This window comes from Lagenorhynchus albirostris, chromosome 15 (assembly GCF_949774975.1).
Source record: "Lagenorhynchus albirostris chromosome 15, mLagAlb1.1, whole genome shotgun sequence".
Lineage (NCBI taxonomy): Eukaryota > Metazoa > Chordata > Mammalia > Artiodactyla > Delphinidae > Lagenorhynchus > Lagenorhynchus albirostris.
The window spans coordinates 46,827,636-46,850,454 of NC_083109.1; the positions used below are offsets into that span (position 1 = coordinate 46,827,636).

The 22,819-nt window shown below is 42.2% G+C and overlaps 1 protein-coding gene across 1 annotated transcript in view; it reads left to right on the top strand.

Annotated features, from left to right (window-relative positions):
* The window catches only part of CRNKL1 (crooked neck pre-mRNA splicing factor 1), a 29,103-nt gene that overhangs the window by 512 nt on the left and 5,772 nt on the right, over positions 1 to 22,819 (top strand). The window contains exons 2-14 of the mRNA XM_060124492.1: positions 1,148 to 1,300; positions 2,140 to 2,231; positions 3,050 to 3,208; positions 3,673 to 3,839; positions 12,608 to 12,786; positions 13,944 to 14,114; positions 15,581 to 15,772; positions 16,757 to 16,816; positions 17,480 to 17,560; positions 18,305 to 18,544; positions 19,959 to 20,060; positions 20,516 to 20,764; positions 21,665 to 21,902. Of these exons, the coding sequence (XP_059980475.1) occupies positions 1,148 to 1,300; positions 2,140 to 2,231; positions 3,050 to 3,208; positions 3,673 to 3,839; positions 12,608 to 12,786; positions 13,944 to 14,114; positions 15,581 to 15,772; positions 16,757 to 16,816; positions 17,480 to 17,560; positions 18,305 to 18,544; positions 19,959 to 20,060; positions 20,516 to 20,764; positions 21,665 to 21,850 (2,031 nt within the window). The 3' untranslated portion in view covers positions 21,851 to 21,902. The remainder of the gene's footprint in view (positions 1 to 1,147; positions 1,301 to 2,139; positions 2,232 to 3,049; positions 3,209 to 3,672; positions 3,840 to 12,607; positions 12,787 to 13,943; positions 14,115 to 15,580; positions 15,773 to 16,756; positions 16,817 to 17,479; positions 17,561 to 18,304; positions 18,545 to 19,958; positions 20,061 to 20,515; positions 20,765 to 21,664; positions 21,903 to 22,819) is intronic.

Here is a 22,819-nt window from a genome sequence, read left to right on the forward strand (position 1 = left end):
TGAAGGCGGAATAGGAGTTACCCAGCTGAGAGTGGAGGGAATGAGAGTAGATGAGAAGAGTTGTGTGTTGGCATAATTTAAGCAATTAAACAAAATATCTGAAACGCGCTGATATTTCCGTCGGCGGCTAATACTTAGCGAGTGCTTAATATATGTGACAGGCTTTGTTATAAAGCATTTACAGCTACTCTCCCTCCACTCTGTTTCTGGAGCCTGTCCTTTACATACCCATGTAGATGACCCCCTGAGATAATGCGTAGAAAGCACATAGCACAGCTTCTGGTAGTTAATACTCATTAGGTATGAGCCATCGTCATTTTCATTAGCATCATTCTACACATGGCATTAAATACTTAATATTTCTTATAATTCAGTTCCATAAACTTCTATTGGGCTCCATGGGTCCCACAGAAATATAACATGAGCCACATAGGTAATTGTAAGTTTTCTCATAGCTATGTTAAAACAGGTGACGTGAATTTTAATTTATATATTATATTTAGCTGGTGTAGCCAAGGTAGTGTCATTCCAACATGTAAGGAATATAAAAAGTTTAATTAGGTAGTTTATTCTCTTTTTCATATTAAGTCTTCAAAATCCCGTGTGTGTTTTACACTTGCAGCCTAGTTTGGACTCACCAAATGTGATTCATGGCTGCTGTGTTGGACAGCACAGCTCTCAGACCTCAAGAAGCTTACAGTCTAATGATGGGAACTTACTGAATATGTCTTTGAAATGCCATGAAAAGTCAAACGCAGTTATCCACCTGGGGCAGAAGTTGAAGACTTCTGTAAATAGAGGTTGAAATGCCAGATAAGAAATGGCACACATCTTGATAAAACCTTTTGTGAGAATTTTACCAAGGCAGCCTCCAAGTTTATTATTACACTATTCTAAAAGGGAAAACTTGCTGGTTTTGCTATCTTGTCTCTTGAGGCTTTTACCTATGGCTTTGTAACAGATAACCTGCATAAGATAGAAAATACTTTTTTTACCTTGTTTCATAGAGAAATGGGAGCATGTCATGCAAAGAGGGCATCTTGTAGTAATGTTTATAAAGTTCACATCCAAAAATATGTTCATTTGTTTCTTAAACCTTGTTGTGAAGAGCACTTGCTAAAAATAGAAATGTTTCTTGTCCTAAAAGGTGAAAAACAAAGCCCCAGCTGAGGTGCAGATAACTGCAGAGCAACTGCTAAGAGAAGCTAAGGAAAGAGAACTTGAGCTTCTTCCACCTCCCCCTCAACAGAAGATCACAGATGAAGAAGAGTTAAATGATTACAAACTAAGGAAGAGGAAGGTGGGTCCATGTGATATCTTTTAGTCTGTTGATGTTGTTAAGAATTTATAGGTCAGAGTTTGAAAAGTTCCTCACTGGTTAGAGAGACCAGAAGCTAAGAAGAGGTGAGTGTTTCTAGCCACATGAATAGTATAACTTCTGGTTACCAGGTGATTGCATTGTGCTGAGCTCTGTGAAATATGCCATGAGTTGTCTGTCTTAAAGAAATTAAATCCATCAGAGACAGAATGTTTGGTGCTGAAACAAAGATGAGTGGAAGTTTAACAGGCAGAACAACAGACAGCTGGAGGAGGGGTGGAATTAACGAGATTGCATTATGTTCTTCTGTCTGTACCGCCTTGTGTGTTAAGAGGTAACACCTGGGATAGAGCCGTGAGAAGACTTGGGGATCTGATCCAACCTTCTCACCCTACGATGTGGGATCATTTTAAACTGCTAATCTTACTGTATCTACTTATTAGTTATCCTCAATGAGCTGTGTATGAAATTCTGAGACATTGAGAGGACTTAAATAGGTAAAAACGTTTTCTTATTAGGAAAAGTGTAGAGTATATTAAAGTACCAGTTAGTTGTCATGAGCAATAAGAGAAAATATCAACAATTCTACTAATAATTCTTTTTATCTGAAGTTTTTCTCTGTTTGCATGTAAGACTTTAAGGAAATACTTCTGACCATAACCTTCTTTAGTAGGTTTCTTATTTCTTGAGGCTTCCAGGATGTAATTTCTCTTAAATAAGAGCAAAATGAATAAACTTCTTAGTACAAAGATCAATAAACAAAAGATGGTATCATTTTTAGTTATTTTCCCTTTAATTTGACCCTTTTTGCCTTTTGCCAGACTTTTGAAGATAACATAAGAAAAAACAGGACTGTGATTAGTAACTGGATAAAATATGCACAATGGGAAGAGAGTCTAAAGGAGATTCAAAGGTAAAAATCACTGAGCATGTAATTGTATAAATAAAAATTCATAAATTACCAGATACTAAAACAGAAAAAGTTAAAGCACGAGTAAAAGCGTGTGTCTCTGGTAGTAGTTTTCAAAGTCTGTTCCATGGGACCCTAGGGTTCCTTTGAGGGGCGTGAGGGCCACTGTGGTGGAACAGTCCTGGGGGGAGCAGTGGAGGCTCTCCAAGGTGGGTCTTGCCATGGGCACACACTTTATAGCCAGAGAAGTGCAGTTCCATCTGCTGTCTCCATATTGGGATTTTTTTTTTTTTAAATAAAAATTATTCCACTGAAAACCAGTGGCCAAAAAGATGACATCACAGCCTGAGCCTTCCTGTTGTCCCCTTTTCTGTGTTCTCCCAGCATGCCCCCTGCTCTGGCTGGGCCCGAGCACCTGTCGCTCCCTGGACACATCTTGCCTCCTCAACCTGACATCTGGCTGTTCTCTCTGCCCGCACTGAGCATCCTCCCTACCCACCTTGGCCTCTGGAACTTTTCCCAAGTTCTTACCTACTGCCTGGCCTTTTCCACCAGACGTTTTCATTTCTTTCCCCTCTGCTTCCTTGTGCAGACCTTGACTATAACATTTGTCACATTGCGTTGCAATTACACGCATGTCAGTCTTTCTCTGAGTCTTGTTAAGGTTCCTGAGAACATCAGATCTTTTCACCTTTTTATGCCCAGAACCTGGCTCATGGTAAACACCTGACAGAATAGCAGAGCACTGCAGACGGTTTCAAATGCTTGCCATGTGTGTTGCGTGTACTGTTTCTGATACCCTCCAAATCTTGCTTCTCTAGGGCTCGATCCATATACGAACGTGCTTTGGATGTGGACTATCGAAATATTACACTCTGGCTGAAATATGCAGAAATGGAAATGAAGAATCGCCAGGTCAACCATGCCCGAAATATCTGGGACCGGGCCATAACGACTCTGCCTCGCGTCAACCAGTTCTGGTAAGTTTCTGATCTATTGAAATGGTTTTTTGTAGACTACAAATATCCACATTTTTGTGTATTTATTTTATTTATAGTTGTAATCGTATATATATTTAATCTTACATCTTATTTTTTCTTTAAACATACTATCAGTACTTTTTAATGTCCTTTAGTGTGCTAAGTTATAATCTCAATGTATAATAGCTGTGCAATCAAAACAAATTTTGGTTGTAATCTTTTATGCATAAAAATCATCTTGTCAAACTAAGCAACTTTTGAGGAGAAAAATCCTTTTTTCCAATGATTGATCCTTTTCAGATTTACATTTTAATAAGAAAACATGTTTGACTTAACCTTTAGGGAAGATAAAGCCCTAAATCTTCTTCATGTTTAACAAAGTTAGAGCTAGAAATTGCCAGAGACTGTTTTTTTCCCTAAGTCATTTTGACCATGACAGATAATTTGAGATGATTTTGTTAAAGGTACAAGTACACGTACATGGAGGAGATGCTGGGGAACATGGCGGGTGCCCGGCAGGTGTTCGAGCGCTGGATGGAGTGGCAGCCAGAGGAGCAGGCCTGGCACTCCTACATCAACTTCGAGCTGAGATACAAAGAGGTGGATCGGGCCCGCACCATTTATGAACGCTATATCCTTTGGACGGGTCTGCGTGGTGCCCTTTTCCCAGGTGCTGCACTCCCGTGGGGCTGTGGTCTGGTTGGGACATGTGGTCATTGATGTTGGCCTAGAAGTCAACATCTGCTGCGTAGACTTGTTTATATTTTCTAGGGACACAGGTTGGTCAGAAAAAAAGTTTGTGGTCTGGATAATTGAATCTTTTCCAGTGAGACTTTGGTCTATTTATACTTTGGCATTAACACTGTGGTTCCTTGTGGAAGGTGACATCCTAAGGCCCTGGCCGCTGCATTGGGTCCTGGCTTGTTCTGGGGTGTATGTTGGTCATTAGCACTGGTACTGGAGTCGATCTAGAGGGTTACCATTTACTAGCCATGTGACCTCAATGCATCGGGTAACTCCTTGGAGCCTTGGTGTCCTCATCTTTAAAAGGAAGGTAAAAGTTCCCGCTGTGGGCTGACTGAAGAGGAGATGGTAACACGGGAAAGCACTCTGAGGAACTTGAAATAGTTGATTCTACTTTTTCACTGTTCTTGTACTTGTGAATTCTCCTACTTGCTAAAGTTGATTTGTAAACCCAAAATCAGTATTTGTGGTACTTTGGCAGTCAGTTGCAGACAAGCCCAGAGTGATAAAACTTTGAATCACCCAAGGCACATGGTCCCAGTTGAGGACAAACAAGACAATCATCTGCCTTCTGTGTCTGCTGTCCTGCAAGGATGACCGGGGCAAAGGATTGGGGGCGGGGGCGGTACAGGGGAGAGAGAGACACTTCAGCTCTGGGGCCAGCTGCATGGGGCTGAATCCTTTCTCTGGCACCAATTAGTGGGCAGCCTCAGGCAAGTCACTTAACACTTCTGAGACTTGTTTTCTCTTTCATAAAATAAAGAAAATAGAATCTACCAACATTAGTTGTTTTTAGGATTTAAAATCACAATCTGTGTGAGATGTGTGTGTGTGTATATATCTGTGTGTGTGTATTTCCCCTAGGAGCAGTGATTTGGTATTTGCTAGGCAGAATGACTTCATAGAACATAACTACTGCAAGATCCAAGACTCAACTTTATTATGCAATTTTAACATCTTAATTATGACTACTCATTTTGATATTACTAGTTTAACAACAGCATTTATAGTGACTGCTTTGTGCCATGCATTATTCTAAGCACTTTACAGATATTGTCCTTTAATCCCCACCACAGCCCTGTGACTCAGGAAATTGCTTCATTCTACAGATGAGGAAACAGGCAGGAGAGGGTCTCTCGGGTAGTGATGGAGATGGGATTTGAACCCAGTAGCCGCTTTAGAGCCTGCACTCTTTACATCGTTGCCCTATTTGAATGTATTACTACTTAAGAAATTAAAGATTTCTTCACGGAAGGTAGATTAAAAATACATACGTCCTGTGAAGAAGTAAATGGTAATTCAGAACTTTCTCTTTTGGCTCTGGTTAGAAATTTTCCTTTTGTGACATGTTTTTTTCTTTCTTCCTTTCTTTTTTTTAAGATTTTTTCTTTTTGTCTGCGCCACGAACCTTGCAGAATCTTAGTTGTCAGACCAGGGATTGAACCTGGACCATGGCAGTGAAAGCGCCAAGTCCTAACCACTGGACTGCTAGGGAACTTCCTTTTTTTTTTTCCTTAAATTTTTATTGGAGTATAGTTGATTTACAGTGTTGTGTTAGTTTCACGTGTACAGCAAAGTGAATCAGTTATACATATATATGTATCCATTCTTTTTCAGATTCTTTTCCCATATAGGTTACCACAGAACATTGAGTAGAGTTCCCTGTGCTATTCAGTAGGTCCCTGTTATCTATCTTATATATAGTAGTGTGTATATGTTAATCCCAGTCTCCCAATCGATCACTTCCCCTGACATTTCCCCTTTGGTAACCATAAGTTTGATTTCAAGATCGATGAGTCTGTTTCTCTCTGCAAAAAAGTTCATTTGTATCATTTTTTAAATTAAATTCCACATATAAGTGATATATATTTGTCTTTCTCTGCCTGACTTACTTCACTTAGTAAGATAATTTCTAGATTTATCCATGTTACTGCAAATGGCATTATTTCGTTCTTTTTTATGGCTGAGTAGTATTCCATTGTATATATGTACAATATCTCATTTATCCATTCCTTTGTAAATGGACATTTAGGTTGTTTCCATGTCTTCACTATCATAAACGCTGCTACAATGAACATGGGGTGCATGTATCGTTTCAAATTACAGTTTTCTCCAGATGTATGCTCAGATTGCTGGATCATATGGTAGTTCTATATGTAGTTTGTGTTTTTTTTCAAACATCTTTATTGGAGTATAATTGCTTTACAGTGGTGTGTTAGTTTCTGCTGTATCACAAAGTGAATCAGCTATACGTATACATATATTCCCATATCCCCTCCCTCTTGCAACTCCCTCCCACCCTCCCTATCCCACCCCTCTAGGTGGTCACAAAGCACCGAGCTGATCTCCCCATGCTATGCGGCTGCTTCCCACTAGCTACCTGTTTTACATTTGGTAGTGTATATATGTCCATGCTACTCTCTCACTTCGTCCCAGCTTACCCTTTCCCTCTCCTCGTGTCCTCAGGTCCATTCTCTATGCCATTCTCTATGTCTGCGTCTTTATTCCTGTCCTATCCGTAGGTTCTTCAGAACCTTTTTTTTTAAATTCCGTATATATGTGTTAGCATATGTTATTTGTTTTTCTCTTTCTGACTTACTTCAGTCTGTATAACAGACTCTAGGTCCATCCACCTCACTACAAATAACTCACTTTCGTTTCTTTTATAGCTCAGTAATATTCCATTGTATATATGTGCCACGTCTTCTTTATCTGTTCATCTGTCAATGGACACTTAGGTTGCTTCCATGTCCTGGCTATTGTAAATAGTGCTGCAATGAACATTGTGGTACATGACTTTGAATTATGGTTTTCTCAGGGTATGTGCCCAGTAGTGGGATTGCTGGGTGGTATGGTAGTTCTATTTTTAGTTTTTTAAGGAACCTCCATACTGTTGTCCATAGTGGCTGTATCAATTTACATTCCCACCAACAGTGCAAGAGAGTTCCCTTTTTTCCACACCCTCTCCAGCATTTATTATTTGTAGACTTTTTTTTTTTTTTTTTTTGCAGTACGCGGGCCTCTCACTGTTGTGGCCTCTCCTGTTGCGGAGCACAGGCTCTAGACGCATAGGCTCAGCGGCCATGGCTCATGGGCCCGGCTGCTCCGCAGCATGTGGGATCTTCCCGGACCGGGGCACGAACCCCTGTCCCCTGCATCGGCAGGCGGACTCTCAACCACTGCGCCACCAGGGAAGCCCTGTTTGTAGACTTTTTGATGATGACCATTCTGACTGGTGTGAGGTGATACCTCATTGGTTTTGGAAGTTGGAAGTTTTGATGTGCATTTCTCTAATAATTAGTGATATTGAGCATCTTTTCAAGTGCATTTTGACCATCTCTCTGTCCTCTTTGGAGAAATGTCTGTTTAGATTTTCTGACCATTTGTTGATTGGGTTGTTTGTTTTTTTGATATAGAGCTGCATGAGCTATTTGTATATTTTGGAGATTAATCACTTGTTGGTTGCTTCATTTGCAAATATTTTCTCCCATTCTGTGGGTTGTCTTTTCATTTTGTTTATGGTTTCCTTTGATGTGCAAGGGCTTTTAAGTTTAATTAGGTCCCATTTATTTTTGTTTTTAATTTCATTACTCTAGGAGGTGGAACCAAAAAGATGTTGCTGTGATTTATGTCAGAGTGTTCTGCCTGTTTTCCTCTCAGAGTATCTGGCTTTACATTTAGTTCTTTAATGTATTTTGAGCTTATTTTTATATATGGTGTTAGGGAGTGTTCTAATTTCATTCTTTTACATGTAATTGTCCAGTTTTCTCAGCACCCCTTATTAAAGAGGTTATCTTTGCTCCATTTTATATTCTGGCCTCTTTTGTCATAGATTAGTTGACCATAGGTGTGTGGGTTTATCGCTGAGCTTTCTATCCTGTTCTCTAGATCTATATTTCTGTTTTTGTGCCAATACCATACTGTTTTGATGACTGTAGCTTTGTAGTATAGTCTGAAGCCAGGGAGCCTAATTCCTCCAATTCTGTTTTTTTCCCTCAAGATTGCCTTGGCTGTTTGGGGTCTTTTGTGTTTCCATACAGATTAAAACTTTTTTTCTTTTAGTTCTGTGAAAAATGCCATTGATAGGGATTGCATTGAATCTCTAGGTTGCCTTGGGTAGTGTAGTAATTTTGACAATGCTGATTCTTCCAATCCAAGAACATGTTATATCTTTCCATCTGTTTGTGTTGTCTTTGATTTCTTTCATTAGCATTTTATAGTTTTCTAAGTACAAGTGTTTTGCCTTCTTACATAATAGGTTTACTCCCAGGTATTTTATTCTTTTTGATGTGATGGTAAATGGATTGTTTCCTTAATTTCTCTTTTCTGATCGTTCGTTGTTAGTATATAGGAATGCAAGAGATTTCTGTGTATTTTGTATCCTTCAGCTTTACCAGATTGAGCTCTAGTAGTTTTCTGGTAGTATCTTTGGGATTTTCTAAGTATAATATCATGTCGTCTGCAAACAGTGACAGTTTTACTTTCTCTCCAATTTGGATTCCTTATATTTTTATTCTCTGATTGTCATGCCTAGGACTTCCAAAACTATGTTGAATAAAAGTGGTGACAGTGGACATCCTTGCCTTGTTCCTGATCTTAGAGGAAATGCTTTCAGTTTTTCACCATTGAGTATGATGTTAGCTGTGGGTTTGTCATATATGGCCTTTATTATGTTGAGGTATGTCCCCTCTGTGCCCACTTTTTGGAGAGTTTTTATCATAAATGGGTGTTGAATTTTGTCAAAAGCTTTTTCTGCATCTATTGAGATGATCATATGGTTTTTATTCTTCAGTTAACATGGTGTATCACACTGATTGATTTGCAGATATTGAAGCATCCTTGCATCCCTTGGATAAATCCCACTTGATCATGGTGTATGATCCTTTTAATGTGTTGTTTGATTAGGTTTGCTAGTATTTTGTTGAGGATTTTTGCATCTGTGTTCATTAGTGATATTGACCTGTAATTTTCTTTTTTTGTGGTACCTTTTACTGGTTTTGGTATTGGGATGATGGTGGCCTTGTAGAATGAACTTGGGAGTATTCCTTCCTCTGCAATTTTTTGGAAAAGTTTCAGAAGAATCGGTGTTAACTCTTCTCTAAGTGTTCAATAGAATTCACCTGTGAAGCCATCTAGTCCTGGACTTTTGTTTGTTGGAAGTTTTTAATCACAGTTTCAACTTCAGTACTTGAGATTGGTCGGTTCATGTTTTCTGTTTCTCCCTGGTTCAGTCTTGGAAGGTTGTATCTTTCTAAGAATTTGTCCATTTCTTCTAGGTTGTCCATTTTATTGGCGTATGGTTGCTTTAGTAGTCCCTTATGATCCTTGGTTTTTCTGTGGTGTCAGTTGTACCTTCTCCTTTTTCATTTCTAATTTTATTGATTTGAGGCATCTCCCTTTTTTCTTGATGAGTCTGGCTAAAGTTTTATCAGTTTTGTTTATCTTTTCAAAGAACCAGCTTTTCATTGATTTTTTTTTCCTGTTGTTTTTTTCTATTTCATTTATTTCTGCTCTGAACTTGATGATTACTTTCCTTATACTAACTTTGGGGTTTTTGTTGTTCTTCTTTCTCTTGTTGCTTTAGGTGTAAGGTTAGGTTGTTTACTTGAGATTTTTTTTGTTTTCTGACGTAAGATTGTATTGCTGTAAACTTCCCTCTTAGAACTGCTTTTGCTGCATCCAGTAGGTTTTGGACTGTTGTGTTTTTGTTGTCATTTGTTTCTAGGTATTATGATTTCCTCTTTGAGTTCTTCAGTGATCCCTTGGTTGTTTAGTAACATATTGTTCAGCTTCCAAGTGTTTGTGTTTTTTAGTTTTTTTCCTGTAATTGATTTCTAATCTCACAGCATTGTGGTTAGAAAAGATGCTTGATATGATCTCAATTTTCTTAAATTTACCGAGGCTTGACTTGTGGCCCAATATGTGATCTATCCTGGAGAATGTTCCGTATGCACTTGAAGAAAGTGTATTCTGCTGCTTTCGAATGGAATGTTCTGTAAATATCAATTAGGTCTATCTGGTCTAATGTGTCATTTAAAGGCCTGTGTTTTCTGATTGATTTTCTGTCTGGATGATCTGTCCATTGATGAAAGTGGGGTGTTGAAATCCCCCACTATTATTGTGTTACTGTCGATTTCCCCTTTTATGGCTGTTAGCATTTGCCTTATGTATCAAGGTGCTCCTATGTTGGGTGCATCTATATTTGCAATTGTTACATATTCTTGAATTGATCCCTTGGTCATTATGTAGTGTCCTTCCTTGTCTCTTGTAAAAGTCTTTATTTTAAAGGCTGTTTTGTCTGATATGAGTATTGCTACTCCAGCTTTGATTTCCATTTGCATGGAATACCTTTTTCCATCCCCTCACTTTCAGTCTGTGTCCCTAGATCTGAAGTGGGTCTCTTGTAGACAGCATATATACGGGTCTTGTTTTTGTATCCATTTAGCCAGTCTGTGTCCTTTGATTGGAGCATTTAATACATTTACGTTTAAGGTAGTTATCGATATGTATGTTCTTATTGCCATTTCCTTAATTGTTTTGGATTTGTTTTTGTAGGTTTTTTTTCTTCCCTTCCTCTTTTGTTCTCTTGTCTTGTGATTTGATGACTGTCTTTAGTGTTGTGTTTGGATTGCTTTTGTGTGTGTGTGTGTATCTATTGTAGTTTTTTGGTTTGCAGGTTCCATGAGGTTCTGATATAGCAGTCTATGTATACATATACACAAGGTTGTTTTAAGTTGCTCGTCTCTTAATTTCAGGTGCATTTCCCATTTCCTGCATTTGTATTCTCCTCTTCTCACGGTTACTGGTTTTGATAACGTGTGTGTGGATAATTTCCTGCCTTTACTTTATGTTTGCCTTTACCAGTGAGCTTTCCCATTTCTTGTTTCTAGTTGTGGCCTTTTCTTTTCCACCTAAAGAAGTACCTTTAGCATTTGTTGTAAAGCTGGTTTGGTGGTGCTGAATTCTCTTAGCTTTCGCTTGTCTGTAAATCTTTTGATTTCTCCATTGAATCTGAATGAGAGCCTTGCTGGGTAGAGTATTCTTGGTTGTACGTTTTTCCCTTTCATCACTTTAAATATATGGTGCCACGCCATTCTGGCCTGCAGTTTCAGCTGAAAAATCAGCTGATAACCTCATGGGGATTCTCTTATATGTTATTTATTGCTTTTCCCTTGTTGCTTTGATATTTTTTCTTTGTATTTAATTTTTGTCACTTTGATTAATATGTGTCTTGGGGGCTTCCCTGGTGGCGCAGTGGTTGAGAGTCCGCCTGCCAATGCAGCGGACACGGGTTTGTGCCCCGGTCCGGGAGGATCCCACATGCTGCAGAGCAGCTGGGTCCGTGAGCCATGGCCGCTGGGCCTGCATGTCCGGAGCCTGTGCTGCGCAACGGGAGAGGCTACAACAGTGAGAGGACCGCATACCACAAAAAAAAAAACCAAAAAACAATAATATGTGTCTTGGCCTGTTCCTCCTTGGGTTCAGGTTGGAGGGGGCTGGGCCAGGAATTGGGGTGTTCAAGCCCACCCACGTGGGAGTCCCTCCCAGTGCATGTGGAGGCAGGGCCTGGTACGTGGAGAAGGAGGCTGCAATGGCAGCCCCAGCTTCCTCCACAAACGTTCCTGGTTGCCGGAGCTCCACACTCCTGTCCCTCCAGGCTGTCTCTGTGCAGCCAACGGCAGTCTTCTCCCCGGATCTGCTCTCCAATGCCATGTTCCAGCACCCAGCCCCTTCTGCACCGGTAGACACACATCTCAGGTTGGGGTGTGCAGGGCTGAGGCAGGGACCATCTGTGTAGGTCACACTCTGTCCTGCCTGCCACAGACCAGTTGCTGCGCTCTTCTGCAAGCCCCTGAAGCTCCCCTTCTGTCCCAGCTGATCTCCCCACCAGGGAGGGGGCTTCCCTGGGTGCGGGAGCCTCCCCACTCCTTAAGCTCCCCCAAAGGGGCGCAGGTCCCATCCCCCCTCCTCTTCTTTTTGTTTCTTTTGCCCTACCTGGTTACGCAGGGATCTTTCTTGCCCTTTCAGGTGTCTGAGGTCCTCTGCAAGTGTTCAGCAGGTGCTCTGTGAGAACTGTTCCATTTGTAGATGTATTCTTAATGTATTTGTGGGGTGAGGTGAGCTCCATGTACTCCTATTCAGCTATCTTGACTCCTCCCACATGTTTTTTTGCTTAATCAGTAATTCAAATATTAATGTTATTGAGCAGATACTACAAAAAGTGCCATTTGTTGAGCACATTCTTTTGGCCTGAAATTGCTAAGAGCTTTACACACATTTTTCTCATTTAAAGTTGGCAATCATCAAATGAGGTTGGTTGGTATTATTTTCCTCTGTTTATAGATGATAAAACTGAGGCTTAGATAAGATTAATGACTTGTCCAGATCACGTGCCTAGTCATAGGCTTCAGCTTTTTCGTGGCTCCAAACTCCTGTTTGTACCACTCCTGAAATACTGAATAAGAGTTGGAGGAGGCCACACAAACAAGACACGGCCTCTTGGGTGGTCACAGGTTAATGGGTCTCCACCTTCGTACATGTGTTATCTCCCCTGTAGCCACCCATAGTGTGTGGTGTTGAGGTTCTGGATTTGGGTTTGGGTTTTTGTTTTTTAAGCCACGTTGTTCTGCCTGGTTTTTCTTTAATCCCGCTCACTTGTTCTTGTGCATCCTGATGTGAAGAACTGGATCAAGTACGCCCGCTTTGAAGAAAAGCATGGTTACTTTGCCCATGCGCGGAAGGTGTATGAGAGAGCTGTCGAATTCTTTGGGGATGAACATATGGATGAACACCTTTATGTTGCCTTTGCCAAATTTGAGGAAAATCAGAAAGAAGTAAGTAAACTTAAAGGAACTTGATTATGTTGCAAAACAGCTTAGAAAAGATTACTTTTTGTGCACATTGAGTTCATTTACATTTTCTTATTCACTTATCCTTGGAGAAAATGCTTTCAAGATATGAAAACGTGATTTCTCAAGGAAAACAGCATATATCTGGCTAAGCTGCAGATTGGGAGTGAGTGATTATGGATTATATTATAACTGTCTTAATTTTGTTGTGCTCTGCTTCAAAATTAAGTCTTTAAACCTAAATGAGAATATTATCTGTAAACTGAGAGTCATTTGATACTCTGATTAAAGGGCTTTACAGGTAATGAACCTGGGAAACAAAAAGCCCCAGAGCCCTCAGTACAGAGAACAGAATATGAAATGGAAACAGAGATTGTCCCACGAGAAGTCAGTTATTTTCTCCCATAGTATGTATGGAAAATAATCCTGAAATGTAGCTCAGATAATACAGGAGGGGGAGGGGTTGGCTGGGATCTGAATGCAGGGTGTTGCACGGGTCCCAGAGGTCAGTTCAGATTCTGTCCTCAGGCCGGTGGAAAGTGTGGAGGGTCTTAAGCAGGAAGTGGTTGGATGTCATCTGTGCTGTGAGGGGAGCCTCTGGCTGGTTCATGCAGTGTATTGGGAAGAGGGCGGCAGAGTGGGCATGGGGGCGCTTTTCACATGGTCAAGGGAGAAATGGAGGTGGGTCGGCAGAGGCCTGGGGAGAAGTGAAGGGCTGTGTTGAGGAGGTAGAAAGGGCAGGGCTGTGGAAGCAGCCAGTGTGAGGAATGCAGGAGAGAGGAGTTGGGGAGGCCCCTGACAGAGCAGGTGTGTGATCAGGGTGGTGGGTGTGACTGCCCAGGACGGGGAGTCTGACAACGACCCAGCTGGGCGGGAGGGGCGAGCTTGGGTGAGTCTGAGATGCATGGACGACATCCAGCTGGCAGCGTTAGGTACACTGTTAAATGTGGGGCTCAGAGGAGAGTTCAGTCCATCCTGGCTAAAAGTACCTCAACAAAAGGGAGAAGAAAAGTCGTACTTCGGGCATTTTGAGGCCTCATAATCTAACTTACAAGTAATGTTTTATGTCATAATTACTTTTCAAGTTGTGGCTAGAATGAGAATACTGTGTTCTGGAAGATGATCATCCTGTCTGCTTTCAGTTTGAGAGGGTACGAGTGATCTATAAGTACGCCCTGGATCGAATTTCAAAGCAGGAAGCCCAGGAACTCTTTAAAAATTACACCATCTTTGAGAAGAAGTTTGGTGACAGGCGGGGCATTGAAGACATCATCGTGAGCAAACGGAGGTTCCAGTACGAGGAGGAGGTGAAGGTGAGCACTGGCGGTGAGTGGTTGTGCTGGCAGGGACCTGCTGGCTAGTCCTGGGCCACAGCATTGCTCTCCGTCCTGTGTGTGCAGTAAATTGGCATTCCAGATGGGGAGGTAAACGGGGCTGGTAGAAAAGGCAAGCAGACAGCGCTTGGATTTGCTCTGCCACTCGCATGTTGGAAGTCACTTTGTTGGTTGCTGATTATACACAAAGAACTTGAGCAAAAGCAATCTGAAATCCATTTGAGCTCATTTTTTAAAGAAGATGGAAGAGTCAGAGATTGATCGAAAAAACCCATTTTTATACATTACCTTTTGGCTTAATTGCTTGAACAAAAGACATACTGTAGTTAGGGTTCTATTCTCTGTCTGTAAGGTACTATTTTGTAAGGTACTGTCAAGTACTGTAAGGTACTGTCTGTAAGGTACATCTCTGTCTGTAAGGTACTATTTTGATTTGAATTCAAAGGTAGTAGTGTTTTCCTTTGCTGCTCTGCTCTGTATTTTAAAATACTTCTGCTTGGCCAAATTAATTAAGATATCTCCAAACAAAGGACTAAGTCTGGTGTTAAATGGGGTCAGCAAGATAATGTTCAAGACATATTGCTGTTAATTGAAAAGGCAGGTTTTGCAGTTGTGAGCATGGTATAATTCCATCGTAATTTTAAATCTAGGCATAGTGCTATGGAGTCACATATATAAACAAAGACACATAAAAAAATAGATGTCTATTTTCATAGCTATAGATACTGGGAGGTTTACAGAATCAATAGGAAGCTGGAGGAGCAGGCTTGGATAATGGGCGGGAATCAGGGCAGTTGCAGAAAGTCCTGGAGCAGGAGATGAGACAGTCACATTTCAGTCTGGCCAGGGATGACTGACCCACCAATGGATACTACTTCCAGAAACCAGTTCTCAGTGTGCTTCATCTCCACGTCACCCACTCATGTGCCCCAGACCCTCAATCGGGGGTCTTTACTCAGCCAAGTGCGGTGGCTGCCAGGGTGGGAAGACGGGGAGCTGGCACCCTTCACCTCTGTGGAGGAGAGGCATCCAGGGCACCACCAGAGCAGGGGTCTACTCTGATTACCATTTGCTGCTGCATTAAAAACAACAAAAAAGGAAAAAACATCAGTTGTTATTGATCTTTATGTATTTGTCTCTAAGTCATTTTTCCACTTACACCTTCTTGAAAAAAAATGAAAAATTGGTATAGTCCAAAAAAATAAGCTGTTGTAGATAAAAGGGGCTTTGCTGGGGGAACCTCTGGCTAATAGTCTGTCTTCTATAGTCCTTTTCCTTTTCTATTATAGAACCTCAAGAATGGTATTTTTAAATGAAATAGCCTGTAAAGTCTAGGAAAAAGTTGCTAGAGTACAGAAAGTCAGTCTGCTGCCTTCTTTCAGCTCACATAGTCCCGCAGGTGCAGCTCTGGGTTTGGTTTCTAATTATTAACCTTATCTTTCTAGGCTAACCCGCACAACTACGATGCATGGTTCGATTACTTGCGCTTGGTTGAAAGCGACGCAGAGGCAGAGACGGTGCGGGAAGTCTACGAGCGAGCCATCGCCAACGTGCCGCCTGTGCAGGAGAAGAGGCACTGGAAGCGCTACATCTACCTGTGGATCAACTACGCCCTCTACGAGGAGCTGGAGGCGAAGGTGCAGAGCCTAGTCCTGGGGTGGCTGGGGGCGGGCTCCTCCCCCTGCGCGTTGGCCCTGCTGGCGCGGCTGGGAACTGATACCACATTTTATAAGGTTGTTTGTTTTTTGGGGTTTTTTTGGCTGCGTTGGGTCTTTGTTGCTGCACATGGGTTTTCTCTAGTTGCAGGGAGCGGGGGCTACTCTTCGTTGCAGTGCACGGGCTTCTCATTGCGGTGGCTTCTGTTGTTGTGGAGCATGGGCTCTAGGTGCATGGGCTTCAGTAGTTGTGGCTCGTGGGCTCAGTAGTTGCGGTACACGGGCTTCAGTAGTTGTGGCTCGTGGGCTCTAGGTACGCAGGCTCAGTAGTTGTGGTGCACGGGCTTAGTTGCTCTGCAGCATGTGGGATCTTCCTGGACCAGGGATCAAACCCACGTCCCCTGCGTTGGCAGGCGGGTTCTTAACCACTATGCCACCAGGGAAGTCCCCTCTGCCACGTTTTAAACTCTACACCTGTAGTGGACATAGGTGAGGTGGTTTTTAGTTTTGCTGTATTTTTTTTTAAACCTTGAGATGCAACAAGATTATTACTTGGAACTTGAAAGGGAACAATGAACTAGCCCTTAGTTTCATTATCTATAGTTTCCTGGGTTTTCTCATGAAGAGGGATCACAGCTGGATTGCACATTCTTACTTTTAGCAAATTTTCAGAAATTGGTTGTGTGTTAAGTTAATAGGAAAATGTTAACTTTCTGCTGCTGATCCGAGACTGTAGAACATCTTTGTTTCTGCTGTCAGGCGAAAGAGTTTGAGGGCTGTATTGTGGGTGATTCTGTGATCAAAGTTTGATGGCCAGAGGCAGTTCAATTTTGATCATAAATGCAATCAGGGTTTGAAAATAACTTGTAGGAACATATTCAATGTTAGGGGTATATATTAGTAATAGTAAAATTAGTATTAGTAATAGACGTAAATATTTTGTGCAAATTTCTTATCCTAATGCAGGATCCGGAGAGGACAAGACAAGTTTACCAAGCCTCTTTGGAACTCATTCCTCATAAAAAGGTATGTTTGCTCTAAATGTTCTGTTCCAGACACATCAAACTCCTGCATCTGTTACTTGTGAAATAATTCAGTGAAATCATATTTATTGATTGGCTCTTCCCTGTGCTAGGCTCTGTGGAAAACATAAATAAGAATAAGATACACTCTTTGCCTCTGAAAACAGCTTACAGTCTAGTTGAGCAGGCAGCCTGTGTTAAGTGACCAATGACTGATACATATGCTAATGGAAAAATTCCAGGAGGATGGTAATCAGAAGAGACTGAGCTCAGCATGAGAGGGGACAGCCAACCGGCTGCTGGCACCTGTGTGGTCGTCCGCAGGCGCAGGGAACACGCGTGTTCTGGGGATGGTTGACACATGATCTCTGTATTTCCCAGCATGAGAGACACAGGTGTTGACCGAGTTGCCTTCTAGAATAGAGGGCCATGTTCTGCCTGATCACAGCACACCCACAAACCAAGCTGCCTCTCAGTAGGGGCTGCAGAGCCCTGCGTTATAGTGAAGTGCCTAGATTACTGTTCCTAATTTCTGTCAAATATTGTCTTCTTAGCTTATAAATGAAAAGATACATCTGTCCTAGCTCTGTAGCTTTAGGGAAGTTCGTCTGTGGCCCTTGTTAATTTAAATTTAACTTATGTGAGTTTTTGCGCTTTTGTTTTCTAGTTCACATTTGCCAAAATGTGGTTACTGTATGCACAGTTTGAAATAAGACAGAAAAATTTACCATTTGCCAGAAGAGCTTTGGTGAGTAAAGAAAGGCTCAAGATGCATCATTAAGTCCTTTGAGAAGGAAATTAAAATCTTAATGCTTACAGGTTATGTGATTCCTCTTGAGAAGGCGGCAGAAATACTGTGCCTTTATAACCTGAGACTTGTTCGAAAGCACGGCCTTTGAAGAAAGATTGGGTGATGATGCTTAAGTTATTCTGTGTCAACATTGGACAGTTAGAGATGTTTCAGATCTTTCCTCCGGCTAGAGACATCGGATCTTAGCTCTTTAGTATTCTGATCTTGTACAAGATTTTTGGTGTATTAAGTGCACCTTCCTCTTAACAAGTGTTCTAAAATTTCTTAATAGGATCAGATGCAGCTATCCTTCTGGTAAGCTACTCTCACCCTGGCTGTGGGCAGCAGGGTTCGTCCCTTGATTATCCTTTTACTCATGGGAGGTGTTGTCCATCTGACATCCGCATTCACTAGGACATCCTGAGAAACCAGGTGAAATTCAAAATAGTTTTCCGAACAGTTCTGGAACACTATATCTCTTGCAAAACAGGCCGACTTGACAGCTGAGTGAATTGGAGGGTTTCCTTTGGTCTCTGTCGAGCCAGTTTGAGCAGTGCGTTACTGCAGAGGGAGAGGGTGGTGCGCCGTGTTGATGTGCCAAGGCTGTTGCTCAGCAGAGAACAGCTTCTAGGCCAGGCTGAGGATGTCTGCACAAGTCAGACCCACTCAGACATCACAGCGGTCGGTTATCTTTTTTTCCAGGGAACTTCCATAGGCAAGTGTCCGAAGAACAAGTTATTTAAAGGTTACATAGAACTGGAGCTACAGCTTCGAGAATTTGACAGATGCCGGAAGCTTTATGAAAAGTTCCTGGAATTTGGGCCTGAAAATTGTACCTCTTGGATTAAATTTGCAGAATTAGAGACAATCCTTGGCGATATCGAGAGAGCCCGGGCCATCTACGAGTTAGCCATCAGTCAGCCACGCTTGGACATGCCGGAGGTGAGGCCCGCGGGGTGACTATGGCTTTATCTTAGACGCTTGCCCAGTGTTACCTCAGATGACCTTGTGAATATGTGTGCCTCTTAGAGTATAAAGACCATCTCACCTATAGTCTTTTTCACTCAGATTAGGACTTCCTGTTTTGGAGATAGGAAGGCAGGGGAAGCAGCCCTCTCTAGTCGGGTAGCACAGCACAACACAGCCCCACTGTGACGCCAGGATGAATTGGGATCTTATGGGTGGGATCTTCCTCCCTTTCTCTTTTTCGTGGATTTTTTTTTTTTTTTTTTTTTTTTTTTTTTTTGGCGGTACGCGGGCCTCTCACTGCTGTGGCCTCTCCTGTTGCGGAGCACAGGCTCCGAACGTGCAGGCTCAGCGGTCACGGCTCACGGGCCCAGCCGCTCCGCGGCATGTGGGATCCTCCCGGACCAGGGCACGAACCCGCGTCCCCTGCATCGGGAGGCAGACTCCCAACCACTGCGCCACCAGGGAAGCCCTCCTCCCTTTCTCTTAACAGAAGGCTAAAGAGGATGAGCCAGGGCAGCGCAGTCAAGGCCACCTGGAGAACAAGGGAGGTAAAGGTTGAGACTGCACGGCCCCGGATCCCTCTGGTGCAGTTTTGCCTGGATTAGGCTCTCACTAAACCAGGATGTTCCTGGAGGTACCACTGCCCCTGTCCAGGCTGGCCTGGCTGGCCACAGGGCCTGAAATCATCCCGTCAGGATCTAAGCTTGAGCCGCGAGGTGGCACCAAACAACAGCTAGGACAGCGTGAACCTCTCAGGAACCACTGAGCTCGCTCAGTGACTCTCGCTCTGGTGTGACCCTGCACTGAGCGGTTCACCAGGCCCTGCTGACTGCACTGGGCAGGGCTCTGTGTGTCACTGGTCCCATCACTTGGCCTCAGCCTCTCCACAGACTGCGGCCTCCAGGCGTCTGGGCCACATCTTCCTGGTCCCTGTGCCCTGACGGGCTGTGCCAGGCGGGTGGGCAGCTGTGCCCTGGATGCTTGTTGAGTTGGACTCAGGCATATCAGGGAACTTAGAGTGGAGATAAAAACGGTGTGCACTGGCTGATCTAGGCCTGTTTTCTCCCCGCAAGTCCGTGGTTTGTGGCAGCCTCATGACAGTGCCTGGGAGGTTTGGCAAGTTACCCTGCTCTTTTGATAAGTCTAGAAGAGAATCCAAAAGTGAACCCAAGGTCTTTTTTCTCATAATGTAGACACTTAGCCAAATTTTGGCCAGTCTGTAAACACCAGTATTATTTCTTGTATCCACATAGTCTGTTCCTTAATTGGTCATGAAAGTTCTAGGTTCCTAGATTTCCTAGGTTAGAATGCTAGTTAGGCTGTACTTTGGATAGGGGCATGTTGCTTCTTAAATGTCAAGACTGACCTATGAGGTTATCTTTCTTAGGTGCTTTGGAAATCATATATTGATTTTGAAATTGAGCAGGAAGAAACTGAAAGAACACGAAATCTTTACCGACGATTGCTTCAACGGACACAACATGTCAAGGTATCCTGTGCATTGTGGGTTATCTTTAATTTTGCTTGAATCAGCAGTCCAGAAGAAATAGTGTATTTCTATATTTTAAGTGTGTGGGATTTTTTAATATATTTATTTTATATGATTTCCTTACTTTTACAGAGAGCTTGTGAGTCTCAGAGGACTTTGGAATGTTAAGCTTATACCAGGTCAATATTTATACTGCGTGTAAATAACTTGGATATCGTAGGGTTGAATAAAAAATTAAACTTCAGGATTTTGAGACTATTTCAGACACCTAATTGGATGTAGAAGCAGACTGCTTCACCATTCCTATATAGAAGCATCTAGTCAGTCTGTTGTACTGAAATACTAGAGATGAACACGTTACTATGCTCAGATGTCACTAACAAGAAATTAGCTTTATTATTACATTGTTTTCTGGGTGACATGGTTAATTTGGTTCTTTAATAATATTTTTTAAGGTATGGATCAGTTTTGCACAGTTTGAGTTGTCCTCAGGGAAGGAAGGAAGTTTGGCTAAATGCAGACAAATTTATGAAGAGGCTAACAAAACCATGCGGAACTGTGAAGAAAAGGAAGAGAGACTTATGTTGCTGGAATCTTGGCGAAGCTTTGAAGATGAATTTGGAACAGTATCAGATAAGGAGAGAGTAGACCAACTCATGCCAGAGAAAGTCAAGAAGAGAAGAAAGGTCCAAGCTGATGATGGGGTAAGAACTGAGCCCCTGAGCTGGTCCTTTCCTGCCAGCTGAGCAGAAATGCACCCGACTTTGAAATGCATACTTTGAAGTGGCGTGTATACAATCTGAGAAAGGGGGTTGACAGCTGGAGGAGGAGACAGTCACAGTCTGGCTACCATGGCAACACAGCAGGGTGTATGGTCCACCCAGGGCTGGAGAACGGTGGGGGGTGGGGGTTGGCAAAGGTTCTTCCTGGTGCTTGGTTCCAGAAACTGCATGAAATGTATTTCCGGAGCATTAAGCAGGAGGTCAGGGTGGAGGCTTTGTAGGCTGTAGTAAAGCTCTGACACAGTTGGTGTCTCCTGCGGGTTGATTTGAGGGGCTTCGTTGGAGGAGGGTCTGTTGGGAGGCTATTGTAAGCAAAGCAAGGTGGTGTTGGGAGCTGGGACCAGGGCGACCTTTAGGAAGTGAAATCAGTGCCCGATTGGAGGTGGGATTCAAAGGCAGGGTGTCAGGATAATCACAGATTTATGGCTTTCACTATTGGGTAAATACTAAGTAAATCTTTAAAAATTTAAAGACTCACGTAAGACTGCAAGATGGGGTTGAAGACACTGACTGTCTTTTCGATTGACCATACAGGAGCTATGCTTAGATTTTTAGGGCATTTTCCACCAGGTTGTAGCTCTCAGTGAGCTACAGCTGCAGCAACACCCATCCAACAGCAATTACTCCCACTCTACCAGGCCAGGCCCTTCTAATTTCTCTTTGAAAATTCTGCTTTCCAAGTAGACTTTGATGTTGTTTTGCACAATGAAGGTAAGTTGAATTTGAACCCTGGGTTTCCCAGTGAGAATTCTCCACTTTAACTGAAACGTATTCCAGCCTTGTGTTAGCTTATCTTTTAACTGTTTTACTTTTTTCCTGTAGTCGGATGCAGGCTGGGAAGAATACTATGATTACATCTTTCCGGAAGATGCTGCCAACCAGCCCAACCTCAAGCTCCTGGCCATGGCCAAACTGTGGAAGAAACAGCAGCAGGAGAAGGAGCCTGGCGAGGAAGACCCAGATGCGGACGCTGCCGAGCAGGAGTCCGGGCCTTCCTGTTCCTGTTGAGAGATGTTTTATTATTTTTATAGATGTATAGTTTGGAACTCTTGCAACTCCTGTAAGTTTTTGGATATTTCACCAGTGATGAATCGATGGGAATCTTTGGCAGCTACTTTTGAATTATTTTTAAAAGGTTCTTGGGTTAGTTACGGGTGGGTTGCAAGTAAAGGAATCTTTTTAACTGTTGGATTTCTTTGAGTCTCAACATTTTGTGTTGTCCTAATGCATCATGCATTAGGAAATCCTTAAGGTAACACTTAGCGTGTCTTTTAGATCGAACTGCAAAATTTTGAAAGAGTCTTTTTTTAGAAGTTCTCAGTCACATCTCACAGTAACTTTTCAGGTAAAGTTTTCTCATGCTTGCCTTCTTCATAAAGATGTTTTATGCATTCATCTGAATCCTGTAACTTATTTACATCTTAAGAGTCACACTGACTTGAGTTCCATTCCCAGCTCTGCCACTTGGTGATACATAACGTTTATTTTCAGTTTCTTCACTCATAAAATGGGCTTTTGCCAGCTCATTTTGAAGATTAAATTAGAAAGGGAGTATTCCTGGCACAGAGTAAGTGCTCAATAAAATGTTCATTCCTGGCCACTTTCTTAAATAACGTTCATTCCTTGTGGAATTGAATGTGCTTAGATTAACTTCTAAATAGCTATATCTTCTTAATGGCCATTTATACTAAGTGTTTTTAAAAACACCAGTTAGAAAATAATTTACAGTTACTGTATTACTGAACAAGGTCTTTTTTTTTTACCAAAAACATTTTAGTTGAATTTCAGTTATGCTGTAATCAGTCTCCCAAACTAGTTGAGCTCTGCAGTGGCTTGTTTAAAGAATAGTAATGCAAGAGCTGTGAAAAACAATGTCCCATGCTCCAGTGAGTTTGGGAAACCCTAGGTTAAGGGTTAAGCCTTGTTGACAAATCTCTTCATAGTTAGGCTTCTCAGGGCCCTTGATAACACTCCCTA